The sequence below is a fragment of the Dryobates pubescens genome, chromosome 25 (genome assembly GCF_014839835.1).
Source record: "Dryobates pubescens isolate bDryPub1 chromosome 25, bDryPub1.pri, whole genome shotgun sequence".
Classification (NCBI taxonomy): Eukaryota; Metazoa; Chordata; class Aves; order Piciformes; family Picidae; genus Dryobates; species Dryobates pubescens.
The window spans coordinates 15,465,096-15,482,818 of NC_071636.1; the positions used below are offsets into that span (position 1 = coordinate 15,465,096).

Sequence of the window (17,723 nt, forward strand, 5' to 3'; positions counted from 1 at the left end):
CACAGACCTCTCTCACCCTCCCCAATTGATCAGACAGGAAGACCATGCACAGACCTCTCTCACTCCTGCCACAAAAGGGATGCAGAGTCCCACCCAGGAGCTGCACTGCTGGTTCAGCTGCATTACAGATCTAGAGCGAGCTGGATGTGGCGCAGGCGGGCAAGCAGGATCTGTACGTGCTGCCTCTCTGCCCCTTGTGCTTTGCTGAGGGTGCTGATCCTTGCCTGCAACTGGAAATGAAGACAAGTGCATGAGCTGTACAGCAAGAGCACAGTTAGGCTTTCTGACAGAAGAGGGAAGGAGCTCTAGCAGCCTTTATGTATTATCCCACTTAAGAACTATGAAAAGATAGGATTGTGACAGGTACTGGCATGCTTTAGAGGTTCCTGCAGTACCAACCAACAGGCAGCTGTAGGACCTGGAGAGAGAGCAGTGCAGGTGCAGTTAGTGTAGCACAGCTACACTGTCCTGAGAAACCACAGAGAAAAACCCTGAACCTGGGAAAGCCTGCAGTGCAGCTCCAAAGTGGCCTTAGAAAGGTCTACTGGAGTTGCATTATGAACAAGGAGGGAGATGGATCTACACCGCAGTCTGCTCTCATGACAGGTTTCCCTTCTTTTGGTATGTTACTAACAGCTTCCTGTGCAGTTCCTTCTATCAGCCTTCAGGTGGAGTACAGAGCACAGTGATAGTCACTTAAGGAACTTCAGTTTGTCCGCTGTTTACACACCTGGTCCAATTCTTCCTGAACTCCTTGTACACCATCTAGTCCCTTGAACATCCATCCTGGCTGCATGCTCATTTCTAGCCACTTCTGCAGGATCTGTGCCTGCTGCTGACAGAACCTGGAAAATGGATTAGAAGTGTTGTTAACCCAATTAGGAGCTCAACAGTCTAAGCCAACTTAGACCTGCAATTGATACTTGCAATAACACCCTTTTTTTTTTGTCTCAAAGTACTGAATAATCAAAGTCTTTAAAAAAAAAAATTAAGCTGCAAGAAATCAGATAAATTTGTCTGAGAACTGCTGTCTCCATTTCCTGCTCCTAGTTCCTGACTTCCTTTTCTGACTGCTGAATGTCCTTGTTCTGGTAGAGAAGCTGATCCTTCTTCAAATACCAGCCCTACTGTTTGTAACTGGCAGCTGAAAAGCTCTCGTTTCACTCCTCATGACAGAAGTGCTAGAAGCTGAACCTCAGCCTCTCCGCCTAGGTCCTTTATACTGCCTGCAGATGAACCCAAGGATACCTTTGTCACATTTCTCCAGCAGCTGCCACAGGTAGAACTAAACCACTTGCTGACTTCAGGGGAGGTTGTGCATGCACTCTCTCTCACCTGGAGTAAACTCGTAACAGGAGAAAATAAAACCCTCTAGAAGTTTCCATTTCGTTCCCAGTTGTGCTGTGAACAGCCTGGTTACTCTCCAGGTAGACACAGAGCTGCAGTGCTGGGCTGGCAGCCAGGAGAAAAGCTGGTCAAAGGGGCTAGCAACATACTTGAGTTCTTGCTTCCTGCTGAAATAGTACTGCAACTGCTGCTGGATGTGTCGGAGCTCAGTCTCCAGCTTCCCCTCTAACACCAGGGCTTCTCTGCAACCATGCTGCCTTTCTTCCCCTGAAGCTGAATGGAAGATACAAGGCACTGACAAGGGAAGCAGAGCACACTTCCACTGTTCTTACCAAGGCAAGCCAGGTTAGTAGACAGGATATGTGGAACCCTCCCAACTCCTTTCACAGGTTCTGTCACCCTGGGACAGGTACAGTGAGGGGTCAGGAGTCCTAAGCACTGCAAACTCTGAAGACTCAGTTTAAACCTACCAAAAAAGCTCACAAGTGCTCTAGTGAGTGGGGTCATACTACAAATGCTATTTTGGACTACTCATTCTTTGGTGTTTTACATCTACTCTAGAACTAGGTAGGAAGACTAGTCCCATGGAACACAAATGTCACGCCCTTGTATCATTAAAACCACCACAATGAGAGGTACTTAGGCACCACCTTTTACAGCCATAATGTAAGAACAGGAAAAACATGAAGCACCTTCCTGGGTGAATTCTTCCAAAGTGAGTCCTGCTGCACACAGCTTTGTGTGCACCAAAGCCCCCACACCTGAGTATGTTCTTGCTAAAAGAAGCAACCCCAGCAGTTTCCATCCTTCAGTCCCCAGAACATGGCTTTAGCCCCCTGACTCAGCAGAACCCACAGAACTCTATCACCATCCCAAACACGAGTGCCTGACATTCTTCACCTCCTGATGCAGGCATACAAGACTGCCTTGTCTCCCTTACATATGGGGTTCACTTGCAGTCCTGCATAGATTGGAGGACTCACAACTTCTGCAGTTGAGATCTGAGGACCTACCTGCAGTTTGGTGACTCCATTTCCCCACCAAGTCTTCAGGTGACAACAAATGTGGCTGCAAGTTTGGTTGCAACTTCAGAGAGTCCTGTTGAGAGTCTTGGAAATGGGTTCCTTTGAGTCCACTCACAGGCTGACCTTCTCTCTACAAGGCAGGAAGATACTGAGTTTTTGCTCTCAAAGGGTTTTCTTAAGTAAGCCCAAGTAGCATGTACCTGACCTACTAAGCCCTGCTCCCACTCAAGACACCTGATGCAGCCACTTATCTCTCTTAAAACACCACAGAAGAAGCAGAGCTTAAGAAATGGGCTCTTTAATTCTTGCATAGAGATATTTCATCACTTACCATTCTGTGTGGAACAGAGAAGTTTAAAATGCAGGCACCTACACACTCCCAGCTACAGCCACTGCTACTAAACTGAGCTACTCTTAAATCCCTGTAAGCTGGCTAGCAAACTGTAACTGCTCTGAAGTCTGAAAGAACAGCACTCTCAAGCCAACTGCTGGGAAGGGCATGACCAGGAACAATGGTATGAGTTAACAGTACAACACATGTGAAATACTGCTTCAGACTAGTGGTAAACAGCTGCTGGGCATTCAGAGCCATTCAGCTTTTAAGATGCTAGCTAGAACAAGAAAGGAGAAGCTCAACAACCAGGCAGGCAGGCCAGGGCAGCAGTTGGCAGCACTGCATGTTGACAGTAGCCCAGTAAGCATGCTCCTTTTTCCTCCAACAATACACTTACCATTTCTGCTCCAGCTTCCATCTGGAGCAGGAGAGGTGAGGGAGGCCACGGCTCTGGGCTCTGACCAGCACAGCACACATCGCGTGTCCACAGCAGTACAGATCCCAAAGCAGGAGGCGTGAGAGCTGGGCGGGAAGCAGTGGCACTGCCTCTTCCAGACAGGCTTTCTTTCAGCTGAGGTGCTGGCATTAAAGTCCCACTCTGTGCAGAACATCTGTTCACAGATGTTTGCTGAAAGGGTGCCTCTGATCTGTAAAGGAAGAGGCATGAGGTCTGTGCATTACAACCTGTTGGTCTTGAGCCAGCAGTGTGCCCAGGTGGCCAAGAGGGCCAATGGCATCCTGGCCTGTATTAGGAATAGTGTGGCCAGCAGGAGCAGGGAGGTCATTGTGCCCCTGGACTCTGCATTGGTTAGGCCACACCTTGAGTACTGTGTCCAGTTCTGGGCCCCTCAGTTTAGGAAGGACATCGAGACACTTGAATGTGTCCAGAGAAGGGCAACAAGGCTGGGGAGAGGCCTTGAGCACAGCCCTGTGAGGAGAGGCTGAGGGAGCTGGGATTGTTTAGCCTGGAGAAGAGAAGGATCAGGGGTGACCTCCTTGCCCCCTACAACTACCTGAAAGGTGGTTGTAGCCAGGAAGGGGTTGGTCTCTTCTCCCAGGCAACCAGCACCAGAACAAGGGGACACAGTCTCAAGCTGTGCCAGGGGAGGTTTAGACTCGAGGTGAGGAGAAAGTTCTTCACTGAGCGAGTCATTCATCATTGGAATGGGCTCCCCAGGGAGGTGGTGGAGTCACCGTCCCTGGAGGTGTTCAAGGGGAGATTGGACGTGGCACTTGGTGCCATGGTCTAGTTGTGAGGTCTGTTGGGACAGGTTGGACTTGATGATCCTTGGGGTCTCTTCCAACCTTGGTTATACTGTGATACTGTGTGTCTTCGCCTTTGCAGTCAGTGCAAAAAAAGAGGAGACCCTTGCAATTCCCTTGCAGCCAGCCTTCCAGTGAGCTGCTTTCCCATGCAGGGGAAACCTCCATCTAAAACAATTGAAAAACCACCCAAGACCAAACCACCAATGTTGGGGGTTTTAATAAAGGCAGGCAGCAAAGCAGAGGTTTCCATTGCTGCTACCTGTCCTGCTCCAAACCCTCCACATCAATTCAAGCTGAAATGATTTCTTTAGAGCTGTGAGTTCAAACTGTTAACAAAATCCTGCCTTAGTTTGCTGTTTCTGCTCCACTCTTTATCTTGTCCCCAAACCAGTCTCAGATGGGGTTTGACAGGAAATTGATAGATAATTTCCCTTCTCTAAAGCTAATTATGGAACAGTATGACCAGTATAAACACCTGCTTAAAACCAGTTTCAGCTTCTATAACCAGAGCAGTTTCAGGTCTCTCACTTCAGGGCTAAGAAATGACACCAAAACTAAAAGGAGCACAGAACAGCCAGCAGAGTGAAAGCACTGCCTAGCTGAAAAATTTCAGCAGCACAGACCTTTTGGAGAAAGTAAAAAGTCAAAAGCAGCAACTTTAAGATCAGCGAGACCAATTCATCCAAGAGAGAAAAAACTCTCAGTTTTGGCTCTGCAGTATGAGAATCCCTAATGATTGGCCAGTAGGTGACCTCAGTCCAGCCCAAACCTGTTGTGGAACAAGTGATGCACACTCACAGATGACTGAGAGCTGAGCCCCCAGAAGTGAGCTGAAAAGGTCTGCATGGCTCTTCCTCTGCTGAGTGTCCTCTTGTCTCAGGGCTGACAGCAGGCACTTCAAATGTCACTTGCTTCTTCAGAGGTGACAGAAAAGAAGAAGGATTATTTAAGTTCTTGCAGACAGCCTTCTGTTTCCACAGCATGGCACAAGGATCCCTCCCCTGAGTGGTGAAGGCTGTAGGCTGCCTGACACACAAAGAGTAGCAGTGCGCAACAGCTGAGAGCAGTAAGCCCATCCCAGAGAGAGCACCACAGAAAGGAGCTGAGCTTTCCAAGGACCTCATAGCCATACCAGCTCTCTAAGCTATATTAGTAGGCCCACTGTGGTAACATTGGGGTAAGGAGAATTAACTGAGTACTTCTGCAATGGGGCAGGCTGCACATCAGCAAACAGAACAACCAGTGACTTGAAATCCTGGGAAAGAGCTGGGAAAGCTGCCTAGGGGCAGGAAGAGTGCAACCAATACAGGCATCCCTGCCTTCCTTTCCACATGCAGGGCTGGGCTGATACTCCAAGGCAAAAGTGACAGAAGCACACTTTTGAAGGTATCAGTGGTGTTAAAGCTAAGGCAGGATTAAATGCAGCTCCTCACTTTATTCTAGAGCAGAACTGAGAGACATGCTACATGCTAAGGCTTCACCTGCAATATTGCCCATGGCAGGAATTGGCCAGTTTTGAAACAGATTCATTAACAAAGGATACCAAACAGCAACACAAGTCTGAAGTCTCAGGTGGATGCAAGGATAGGGTACTTTGAACCACAGGCAAAAGTGTGCACCAGATCCAAATGAGAGCTCCAAGGTAAAAACACAGAGATCACGGCCTGGATGTATCAGAGCAAGCACTTATCTCTTACTTTCAGCTGGTGCTGGGCTTGGAGCTGTCCACGCAGCTGTTTCCTGTCAGTGGTGTATCTCAAGGCAGGGGTTACACCTTCTCTCAGAAGGGCAGTGTGGTAAGCTCCTGCAGCATTTTCAGTGTGAACTTTCTTCTGCTGTTGCCCCCTTGCAAACCTGAGCCAAGCATCAAATACCTGCAAAACCAGGAGCAGAGAGCTGGCAGCATCAGAAAGACAGGTTGTGGGCCAGGGACTTCCCTTGCAGACAGGAACACTTCCCCTGGGCAGTACTAGGCAGGGCTACAGCAAGAGCAGGACAACAACATAAGGACAAAGGGACAGGGATTGAAGTCAGCTGAGGTTGGATAGGGAAAAAACTGAGTATTTTTTCACTCGGATAAGAGGATTTCATAACAGTTTTCCAGCATCCTGAAATAACACAGAACACCCCAAAATGAAAGGGAACAGATCCAATGTGCACTCTGTAGGCAGCTCTGCACATGATCTGCAAATTCACTTGCCTGCCGCTGGCACCCCCACACCCTTACCTTTCTCTGCAACCAAAGGGACCAGTGCCACAATGCTTGTACTGTCTTCTGCTTTTCCCATTGCTGCTGCAACAGCTGGCAGGGAAAAAAAATTGCACAGCAACCAGGTCAGGAGCTAACATATCCCACACCAGGAACACTAGCCAGAGCATCAACCCAGCAGGAGGTGCTGCTTGAACCACAGCAGAATAACCTACTCAGTTCACCCAGTATATGGCAAGATGTCTCCTGGGCCAGTGGAATCAAAGATCAAGAAAATATCTAAACAATTTTTCTGTGGTCCTCATGTGTCAGTGGAACATGAAGGAGAGAAAGGGACAAGGGGACAATTCCTTACCCGTGTCTTCCAGCACGTGAAGGAAGCAGAGCAAAGCCTATGAGTCCTTAGCTGATCTCCCTGTCTCTGTAGCAGCTGCAAGGCAACCGAAACAGTGAGCCACCTGCAGACAAACCCCACTCACTTGAGCCAAGTGCTACTAGAGCAGAACAGGCACCAAGCAGCCTTTGCCACCATCCCTTTGTTCTGCAGAGGCCACCCTCAATATCCAAGTGCCCTACAGTGTAATCCCACTTGCAAGTAGCTGCGAGCCCAGCAAGAACCACACAGATACAACCTTCCTCCTCAAGGCACAAGGCAGCCATGCTCCTCCCCACTCAGGACCACTATTGCCTTCACCAGGGGACATGAACTGCTGCTCCACACCTGCAGCTTCCCACCCTGGCTCACTGCTGATCCTGCTCACCACTTTCCCAAGGCACTGCTGATGATGTCTCTTCCATTTCACCAGGTACTTCTGGAGTAGGTGCTGTTGGTGGTGCTGTACTGCCCTGTGCTGCCGAGCCCTCAGCATCAGAGACTCCCCAGTTAACTCCTTCCAGTGAAGAAAGAGGGTCTGTAAACGTGCTGTCGGAAGAAGATAAATTATCTGAGATACCAAAAGGACACAATCTCAGAGTCCCAAGTGACCAGCTATTCTTCAGACTCTTTTAGCAATACTTAACATGGGCAATGCTCAGTGCAAGGAAGGATCATGAAAACACTTCAGGTACCAGTGAGCTGTGGCTTGCAAGTCTTCCCTCCTGCCAGTAATATTTTTTTATTATCTTTAGGAAATGTGACTCAGGGTCTTCATGTCAAGAATGTTGCTGGAGCCATGAAAATGCTTGCAGAGTTAGATAGCCTTTCAGTAGTAATCCCTGGAGAAGGACTGAGGCAGGAATTGGTAAGATTACTTGTACTGCCCTCATAGCAGAGACTTCTCAGCTTCTCCAAATTAGTAATGGGAAATGCCTTTGAGGAAGGAAGTGGATAGGGAACCAATTGAGAAGCAAAAGTCATACAAGCAGCCTTCAGTAGACCACTGGAGACCCAAGTAATTCCCCATTCTATGGGGCTTAATAGACCACCCAGTCATTTCATCTGAGAGATGGCACACAAGACTTCCATGTCGAAGGATTGTACACAGTTAATTGTCTTTTGAGACTTTAGGATCTGTATCAGCTCACCTCTATCCAAATGTTTTCTGGCCTCCATCACAGCCACCACCTTCTGCCGATGGCAACGTGTTTGCAACAGGGCAGCATGTCTCCACTGCAGCAACACCTACAGATAAAGAGCAAACAAGAACAGGATGCAGACTGCAATGTTCTTTGGAAGGAGAAGCCATGTACTCCACTTTGCTGCCACCACAACCACTTCCATGTAAGTGGTTGGCTTTTTTCAGGTAAGGCTCAGCAAGACAGTGCATAGTGCCTACAAATAAAACGCAGCAGCATTTCAGAGAGTCCCTCTGGCAATTTTTAAGGCGTTCTTCTCTTCCATCCACTAGTACATTGTATCATACTACTGGCTTTCCATTCCTTCAAGGAAATGGGGAGAAACAAAGGAGAGGAAAAAAACATGAGCTCACTTAGAGTGAGAGTGTTTCAGAGACACCTGTAAAAACAAGATGGGACTCCCACTTTTTACATCTTTCTTAGCAGTGGTTCTTGGATTAAGTTTTTAATTCTTCTAATTGCACTACCTGGCTCCTGCCTGAACTAGCACCTGTACTCAGGCCTTGGTATCTGCTGTAGGAAGCCTACCTTTGCCAGGACTGCTCTTCTGTAGTGCTCATCTGCCTTAGCTTCATATATAAGAGCAAGGGTGTTTTTTCTCCAGGTATGTAGAATTTGTCTGAAGCCAAAATGCATTAAAAAAAGAAAAACAACAAACAAGAATTAGTAAGAATTATTCTCACTTGTTCATTTAGCATCTTCCCACTCACAGGTATATCAAACCATGACTCTAAAACTCAGTCATGCAAATCAGCTTCTGCCCCTTCAGGTCTCTGCTGAAGGGAATGCAGTGCTTTGGCAGAACACGCCCTTAAATCTAGCACCTTGAGCTGAGCCAGACAAGCTCTGCAAGTGATTCGAGTTGTATAGCATTAAACCAAATGAGGGAGCTAAAACTAAAGCGGCTACAACCAATCCAAAGTGACATCATCTTTAATTGCTCTCCTCACTACAATGCAAGACAACTTCTACATCTTCCAGGCTGCTTTAGTATCACAGCAGTCAGCACCCATGCACTGCAGGCAATGGTACAGTTTGCTGTCTGCTGTCGCTAAAACAAACTAAACAAAGATAAAAGAGTTGAAGCAAAACAGATGGCAATGCAGGACTTTTTAGCTGGAGGACCTGCACAGAAACAGCAATGCACAGGAGTCCATTCCAGCACCACACACTCCAAATCTCACAGAGTTGTGGTGCAGTGGCTGCCCCGGCACTGCACAAGGGAACTCAGGCTTACCGCAGCAGGAGCCTGCTGTGGTGCTGCTCCCGTTCAGCTGCTTGCTGCAGAATGCACTGGATGGTACCTTGGTAACTCTGCAAAAGAAGCAGCAGCAGGTAAAATTCCCTCAATTGCCAACAGCTCTGAAAAGAGGAGACACTGCCAACTCCTAATTGCAGTTTAGGCTATAGTAGACATTACTATTACATAAGAAGACACTTAGTGTGTAAGTGCCTAGAATGACACAGAGTGGCAGCTCTTCATTCAGTTCTCACTGAAACACTGAAGTGCACCCAGACAGGTCCCTCCAAGCAAATGGCATTGCACCTACCTTCCAGGCTGCCAGGGTCCTGCCCAGTAATGTGTGTTGATAGTGCACATCTGCTTGCATCAACTTCCTCCACTTCTCACGCTGATGTCCCACGTACTAGGAGGGGGAAAGAAAACAAAACAAAGAGCTCTATACACATGACGGAGTGAAAACAGAGCATGGCAGAGAGCAGAGAGAAAAGGACCACCTGGGAAGGAAGGAGAGCTTAGCAATGACCAGAGTTTAAAATAAACAATTTCTAGCCACACAGCTGCAAGCAGTCTAAATATAAAAAGGATTCAAGCTCTTCCCAATCTGTTAACTCTCTCACCTTCCTCCACTTGTTCCACATCTGCTGCAGACGCTTAGAATTGTGAAATCTTAAGGCCTGCATCTCCTTGAGTCTCCTGTAGGAAAAAGAAACAAATTACATCTCCTACAATGTAATACACATTACTGCACAGACTTGAGTTCACATTTGTTACTTTCAGCAAGTTATTTACTGCAAAACAAGTTGTAGATCCAGAGCACAAATAAGGAACTGGAATCCTCATTAATTAAATGCAGCTTTGTCCAAAGCAGGCCACCACAGGGCCAATCCAAGTCACTCTCCTTTATAAAAATCTTCTTACACTGTAGTTCTCTCCTGAGTGTTTTGCTTCCAGAGGCAGAAAGCCTTTAGCAGCAGCAGGTTACTGTAGTGATCCCTTGCACAAACCAAGCCCTCTCGCTCCTCCAGACGTGCAGCTGTTCTCCCACGCCACAAGCACCAGAAGCGGTGCAACAGCTGCCTGTCAGAATGCAGTACAGCCTGCCACAGAAAGAAGGTGGCAGTGAATTCAGGACAGAAGAGTCACAAACAACAGAAGACAGTTCCTTGATGATGACATGCACAGAACTGTCTATTGTTTGTTGTCCTCTTATCACACTGAACAGCAATGGACACATCAAAGCCCCTCTGCTGTGAGTTCTGGGAACTTGTTTTACATGCATCTGTATGCATGCAGGTAGACAAACTGTTACCAGAGAACAGCAGGCCAGAGAGAGGAAAGCAACAAGCTGGCAGGTAGCACGTGAAAGGCTCCCAAGAAACAATAAACTCCTGAAACCATCCCTGTTGAATTTGCAAGAACTGATAATCTCAGAACACCAAGAGTCTGCCCTATCTGCACAAGGCCACGCACACACTACCACCAACTACAAGTTGTGTAACTCTGACCACACAGAAGGGGGCAGTGGCTGCTCCACGTGAAGACTGCAGGATTATACACACAGCTTAGGAAATGAAGGATCCCTTAAGGAACTTTATGGGCACCGACCCAGAAGCAGTTAGTTTGTCAGTACAGCCCTGCACCTCTTGCATGGGTTCAGTTTGGTTCTTTATTACTATTTCAACCAGGTAATTATGAAACAGTTTGAGAGAGAGCACACACACGTTTACTGGGCGAGGGAGTAAGTGAATGAACTGTGAATAGCTATCCTCTATTAATAACAACTTGATTCTATTATTAAGGGACAGCTTGACTTGAAAAAGGTGATTAGTAAATATTGGTTGTAATTGGTTTCCCCTGGCTTTAACCCTGATGAGGGAAAAGACAGCTTACAACACCCAAGTCCATTGCATGCTATTTCATATTCATACACAGGGACTAAGGAATCATCCCCTTTCTGTCTCAAGCAAGGCAAACAGTTACCCTTACCTTTTTCTCCCCCATTCTGTACTCTTGCAGCTTGCCAGCCTTCAGCAACCACGTGTCAAATACCTGTCTCATCAACACCCTCCTGCAAGCAAAAAGGGAGAATGGCAGCACAGAACTCCTTCACAAAAAGAGACCGGTGCATGAAAGTCAGAAGACCAGGCCATCTATGGTCCCAGCACTCACAGAAAGTGTAAAAGCAATGAGCATCAGGATGGTCGTGCCCCCACAGGTATACTAGAATTTAAAAGACAGCCAGGGCTCACAAATTCCACATTGCACAAACTGCCTACCTGTAGCGGGCATGAGCCACTGAAGTCAAGGCCTGCTGCTGTTCTTCCTCCTTCTCTTCCAAACGGGACTTCCAGCAGCTCCAGCACTTCTGCAGCAGCTAAAACAAATCATGAGAAGCACAGACAAAGGGGGAGAAGAGAGAAAAGAAAGAAATTATAAACGTCCTAATGCAACTGCACACTGCTTTGGCTGCCTCATACAACTTGCTCTACAGCCTGCTGTGAATTTCTCTGGTAAAAGTCCCCGTGAACCCAGAACAGGAAGCTACCACACCTTGTCTACAGCTGCTGGTTGGCTCACACAGGAGACTGCCTGTGGCCACCAGCAAGAAGGCATTATGTAGGACTCACTGTCACTTGGTGCTGACGGACTGACAGGTTTCTTCTCATTTGCTGCAGACGAGCGCTCACCACATTCTGATAGAGACCCCTGAGCCCAAGTTTCTGTAACAACAGGAAACACACAACTTGCCTGCAATCCAAATCACCAAGTATTGAGCAGTTTAGCACAGATTGCTCCTTACAGATCATCTATGTGTGATGCTACCCCTTGCAAGAGCTAAGAACTTGTCACACAAGCCATGCACCCACTTTCTCTCACGGATTATTAGTTCTCCAGCTAAACTAAAATTCCCTTCCACTTTCCCAGGTTCTACTGTGAGACATCTAACTCCTAATTCAGCTATAAACATCACTACCCACATCCTTTCCCAATCCACCTCCTCATAACTTGTTCCTTATTAAAAACAGGAAAGATCCACTTCCTTTTTAGGTCTCCTCTACACAAGGTCTTATGCATTACTGGAGTGAGGAAAAAATAATTCTTGTAGCAAAAGAGTATAAGCAGACAGAAACCTTTGGAGTGGAGGTGGAAATAAATACATTTTAAAAAACCAAGGTAAAATAAAGGGGGGAAATGCAATCCTCTGGTGAAATGGGCAGGAAGCATCGTAGCCTGATACCAGCAAGATTAATCTGCTGCTTCACCAGTTTTCCAGTTGGAGGAACAACTGTTTTGTTGAGCAGCACAGTTTCCCCATTCAGCTAGCACATTTCACAATAGCTGGAATTTAGCAGTCTGATCCAAACTCATCATGGCAGAAAATGGGGCATCCCCCACCTACCACCCCCACACACTGCTGTTAGTATTAAAGGCATTCCCCCAGTTCCCTCCACAGCCTCTTCCACCCAGTGCACAGCAGCATTCTTACCAACAGATGATGCCTGTAGTGGTCTTCAGCCAGCTGACACTGTCGAGTCTCTTCCGCACACAGCACAACATCTGTCACTGAGTTAAAGTACCTTTCACTCGGAGATATCCACACCCTTCTCCCACAGATGGGCACCAGGTCTCCATTTAAATTTGTTTCCATATTTGAATTGCCAGCACTGTTACCTGTGCAAGTTTTGATTACAGTCAAGTTTTTACTTTATTTTTTAATTACAATAAATTTCTGATTCACTGTTAAATAAGGAATTCCTCCTCAACCTTACATTACCTTCTGCAGGCCTTTAGCTGTCAACAAACTAACATAGTGTCACTGAAGGGGTTTTACTAGTTGTTAGAACAACCTTACATTCATCTTTCTAATACTAACACGTTTGCTGTCACTCACACTACTGCACAGCAGTCCTGCTTATGAATCAGATCTTTCCCTTACAGGAATGATTTTGCCTGTTCCTGGCAGGAACTAAATAGAGCTTGGATACAATGCTTCCAGGGGGCAAAGGCTCTCCACAAGGCAATCCTTGCTGCTAAGTGTTCCATGTCCTCTTGGTGAGCATGCATTCTCCTCCTATACTCCCATGACAGGCACCAAGCAGAGAAACACTGCCAGGCTAACCTGCTGCGGTGATGCTCTTGGGCCAGCTCTAGGAAACAAACACAAATTATTCAGGGCTTATGCCATCCTGGGCTCATTTTGACCAGATGAGATCTATGTCACTGGTTCTAAAGTGACAATTGCCCTAGCACTGAAAAATGGGAGTATAAATTCACAGTCACCCTCAGCTATGGAACCACTCTTCCTGACAGCTCAGTATATAACCGTAGCTAGGCAGGCCCATGACTGTACAGTCCACATTGGATCTCATCATGTGCTGAGCAAACATAAACATTGCAGCACCTTCTAGAAAACAAAAACATCACAGTGCCCTAAGCAAAGGGGCTGAGCCCTATTCTATCCTAACTCACCATTCTGAAGCTTCTTTGCTCTCTGCAGGTTTAAGTAGCCCAGCCATGCTTCCATGCATCTCTTCAGTTCCCAGCACCGATGGTGAGTTACTGCCCTCATCTCCTTCTGCTTGTCCTTCTGTCTGTGTAAGCACAGCTCTCGCCACTGCAGCCAAGCCTGGCAGCAATTGAGGAGGGGGGGTAGTAAGAGGTCCAAAAAAACCAGACAAGGTTAGGGAAACAGAACAAAGAACAGAAGACAAAGAGCACCAGCAACAGGAAGTTCCAAGTGAGATCCAGACGTGAAAGCCATGAACAATGAGGTCCCTCCCCATAAAAGGGAAAAATCCCCCTCCAAAACAAATGCCAAAGGAATGTCAGCATGGCCAGAAAAGGTCAAAGACAAAGAATGCCAATAAACTTTTTTTTTTTTGGGGGGGGGGGATACCTACACAATTTTTTCACCTCTTATTTACCTGTAGATAGTTTCTCTGGTGGAGAAAACTCTGATACATTCACTATCATCAAGAATTGTACACGACAGCAACAATTCCTTTGGACAGTCTGCTTCCTAGCAAACATAAGTCATGGATCCAGTTTGCTTTGCCTAGATTTCTTGCAAAAAATTGCTCTTGTAATAACATTTTGACTTTCTTTGTAAAATCGCAGAATATCTCAAGTTGGAAGGGACCCTTAAGGATCACCAAGTTCAACTCCCTGCTTCCCACAGGACTACTTAAAACTAAACCCTATCATCAAGATGCTTCTTGAACTCTGACAGGCTTGGTGCTGTGCCCACTTCTCTGGGGATCCTGTCATTCACTGAGAGAGTAGTCAGCCACTGCAATCTTCTCCTAATGTCCAGCCTGAACTTCCCCTCACACAGCTTCATTCCATTATGTTCATCCATCGTAAGGACTGCACTTTGCAAAGCAAATGAGAACAGAGCCTATTTTTTATCAGTCTGAACTTCAGTCACACGTGTGTGCAACTGAAAATGCTAGTAATGGGTGCAGCTAAAGCTCCTGGGACTCACTCGAATTTGCAGACTCTGGGCCCAATGCTGCAGAGCCAAAACATCCATTTTACGCCCAGCACAGCGCTGCTGGTGTCGTCTTCTCCACACTGCCCAGGGTATGCTGCCAAAACAATGTTGAAGACATCAAAACAATAAATAAAAATTGAACATGGAACAAAGTCACTGCAGGACGCCAGAACGCAGGTGAACGCCATGGCCTGTGCTCAGTGCCCCTCTGCCGCTTTCCATGCTTACCGCAAGCAGCTTCTCTCCCTGAAGGCCAGCGCCACCCTCTGCATCCTATGCTTCGTCCTTTGGACACCGACATACACCAGCCAGCACTGCCAGGTCCTGAGCAACGCTTGCTTCTTTGCTGTGCAGAACAAACAGGTCACAGCGTTTGCAAACATAAACGCAAGAACCTGGCAGGTTTTATCCAGCCCCTAACACTACTTGTCCCCAACCCCCAGTCCCTTCAGCCCGCACAGACACCTCATGGGAGACCCCGAGACGACAGCGGCCAGCGGAGCGGCAGAGCGCCCATCCGCCCTGGCTGCGGGTGTCACACCCACAGGAACCTCTGAAACGCTGGCAGCACCGTGCTGCTTGTTCACAGCAGCGTGAAGGATCAGACAATGGCGCTGCTTTGTCCTCAGTGCTTACAGTGTATAGAGCTGGATACCAACATTGTGCACAGCAGCTTTCCCGGGCAACAACTACAGCCTTTTCTTTGGCTCGTGTGGAAAAAAAAGAGTTCATCAGGTTCATCAATGGCTTTTCAGGAGTCACTCTCTACTACAAGCAGAGAAATCAACCAGCACCAAGTCCAGTTTATTTAGCAGGCTGGTGATGCAGCTCAAACCAGAAGTGATGCCACCAGCTCCAGTTCACCACTGGGTGCAGGGCACTGCACTTTCTCCTCACAGCAGTCTGCATTGCCAGAACTGACACTGCTGAAGCAAAGTTACTAGAAAATAACATGACTGATTTGATCACACCTCACACACTAAAACAAACACTTTAAAAAACAAATTTCCTTGTGATTTGGGGAATTGAGCATTAACCTACCTTAAAACAGGCCACGTTTTCTCTTGGTAACACACAGCTGCTTCTCTAAGCACTCTGGCCTCACCCAGCAAAAGGAAATCTAGGGAGCCTACCAGTTTGCTACCAAAGGTGCCACTCCCTGTTATATTCCAAGGCTACAGCCATACATGAGGACACCAGATAACTTCTGTTGCAAATCAACACAGAACAAACCCATAGTATCATCTTTAAAAGAGATATCTGCCCTTTTAGGGAAACAGATACTCCCTGAGACCAAAGGAAGCTGCAACCGAGACAGACAACTTCACCAGCAGAATACATCCACTGTAGAACAAAATCTATACAGAAAGTCTAGAGGCACTTTGAAAGCTTGGGCCTCTTTTCAATCACAAGACACAAGCTGAAGGAATACAGATAAAATAATACCACAGGGAATTTTGTCATTTCTGTAGCCACAGTTGATAGAGAATTCCTGTAACACATTATACAAAAATTATGTGTTTGAACACATATTGTGAGAAATTAAAAAAGCAAAACAAACAAACCATCAACCAAGCTACCCCCAAAATCCAAACAAGGCAATCCAGAACAGATGGAGAGGCCCTTAAGCTCATTCGTTGGCATCCCTAAATAACCACATAGCTACACAGCAGTGCATCAGTCAGAACCCCCCTGCCAGCTTTTAGACAGACAACCATCTGTACTTAAAAGCATTATACCTCCTGGGGAAGGGAGGTCACTCTGCAAACATTGACAAGGGACAGAGACTGTGTAATTATTTCCCTTGGAAACTCCCATCTCAGTATGTCCCCCAATAAGGGTAGTTACCATCACTTCACTCACCATGAGACTCAGCAATGGAATATTTGTTCCCCTTTCCTTGCTGCTGGCATACATAGGCTCTCCAGGCCTTGAAAACCAATTTAGGGAGTAGATGACTGGGGGGAAAACAAACAAACAAGAGTGCCATTACTGAAATAGCTCCCAATGTCTAGAAGGAAGATTCTTCTAAGTTCAGTTGCACTGTAAATATGTGTTGGATAGGAAATTTTTACTTCATCCTAAGAAAACAGCAACAAAAAGACAAAAGAGGGGAAAACTCTTATAAAACTGAGCAACAAAGACATTGCTCTTGGCCTAGAGGTACTGCTGATGTACCTTGCTTGCTGGTATTAGGTCCTTCAGAACCTAAGAAAGTTTCTCCTACTGCTATACACACACAGTATCAGGAAGTCCTTTCACAAACCTGTCATGGCTGGCTGTTCTGAGGCTGAGCTTCCTTTCTCTGCTAGCAGTCCACCACTCCTTCCATTCTCCAAAGGTTTTCTGAAGGATCTTCTGGTCATAAAAACATCTAAACGGTTGAAAGATTTGGACATGGGAAATTTCATATAGTTTTGTATCTGTCTTGGCCACAAATCTGTTTTAATGAAGATTACAATACCTCTTTTCCAGCCTCATCTGATCAGCCTAACGGTCTCTGATGGCATTTAGAAACCACCACCCTGCGGTGAGATTTTATTCCAATACTCTGTGAAGTATGGCAAGAAGCAAGCAGCTGTCTGTAAATACTCCACCAAAAGCCAAGGAAAACTCAACAGACTTGCCAACTATCAGAATGCCAGCTGACCAGACCTACAAAAACCTCCCCTCTTTTACCCTCAGCTCTGTGTTCTGCTCCAACGCCCAGCACCAGCTGGTAACAATGCACATGTTGTCCTTGCTAATTCTGTTCTTTAACTCAAAATATCTTAGGTATACATAGGAAATCCATACAAAAGCCATTTCAGACTGCATGATGCTTTGGCATTTCCACTGTGTTCTTTAAAATCTTCCCGAAGAACACATGAACAAGCTTAAGAATTCTTCCAGCTAGCTGTGCATCATCTATACTAAAAAGGAAAGTGTTCATCTGCTCATGTACCTTCCCTTCCAATGGATGCTAAGCCATGCACAGAATGGATTCACAAGTCACAGAGGACCTTCAAATTCTTCCACCTCAGCAGAAGCTTTAATTAACAGATACCAAGTAAGAAGAGATGCTACAGTTTGGCTGAAATGTGAACAACAGAAAATTCAAATACAGGAGAGTCTGCATGAGGGAATGAGAACTTTGACCACCTAATTAAAAATAATGGCCATAATCTAATATTTCAAGCATTTTTTTTTAAATAGTGTCTCAAATATTTTTCCATGTGGTCAAGATGACC

At 46.5% G+C, this 17,723-nt stretch overlaps 1 protein-coding gene across 1 annotated transcript in view; it reads right to left on the reverse strand.

Moving 5' to 3' along the window:
• SFI1 (SFI1 centrin binding protein) overlaps positions 1–17,723 on the reverse strand; it is a 22,700-nt gene continuing 4,977 nt past the window's right edge. Inside the window, 26 exon segments of the mRNA XM_054172850.1 lie at positions 1–230; positions 731–845; positions 1,497–1,641; positions 2,361–2,502; positions 3,104–3,353; positions 4,771–4,886; positions 5,670–5,846; positions 6,200–6,274; positions 6,537–6,611; positions 6,943–7,103; positions 7,706–7,802; positions 8,285–8,375; positions 8,994–9,070; positions 9,307–9,402; positions 9,617–9,692; positions 9,918–10,096; positions 10,986–11,067; positions 11,276–11,373; positions 11,627–11,719; positions 12,487–12,557; positions 12,986–13,147; positions 13,470–13,626; positions 14,485–14,587; positions 14,722–14,839; positions 16,357–16,451; positions 16,760–16,867. Coding sequence (XP_054028825.1) covers positions 123–230; positions 731–845; positions 1,497–1,641; positions 2,361–2,502; positions 3,104–3,353; positions 4,771–4,886; positions 5,670–5,846; positions 6,200–6,274; positions 6,537–6,611; positions 6,943–7,103; positions 7,706–7,802; positions 8,285–8,375; positions 8,994–9,070; positions 9,307–9,402; positions 9,617–9,692; positions 9,918–10,096; positions 10,986–11,067; positions 11,276–11,373; positions 11,627–11,719; positions 12,487–12,557; positions 12,986–13,147; positions 13,470–13,626; positions 14,485–14,587; positions 14,722–14,839; positions 16,357–16,451; positions 16,760–16,867 — 3,067 coding nt within the window. The 3' untranslated portion in view covers positions 1–122.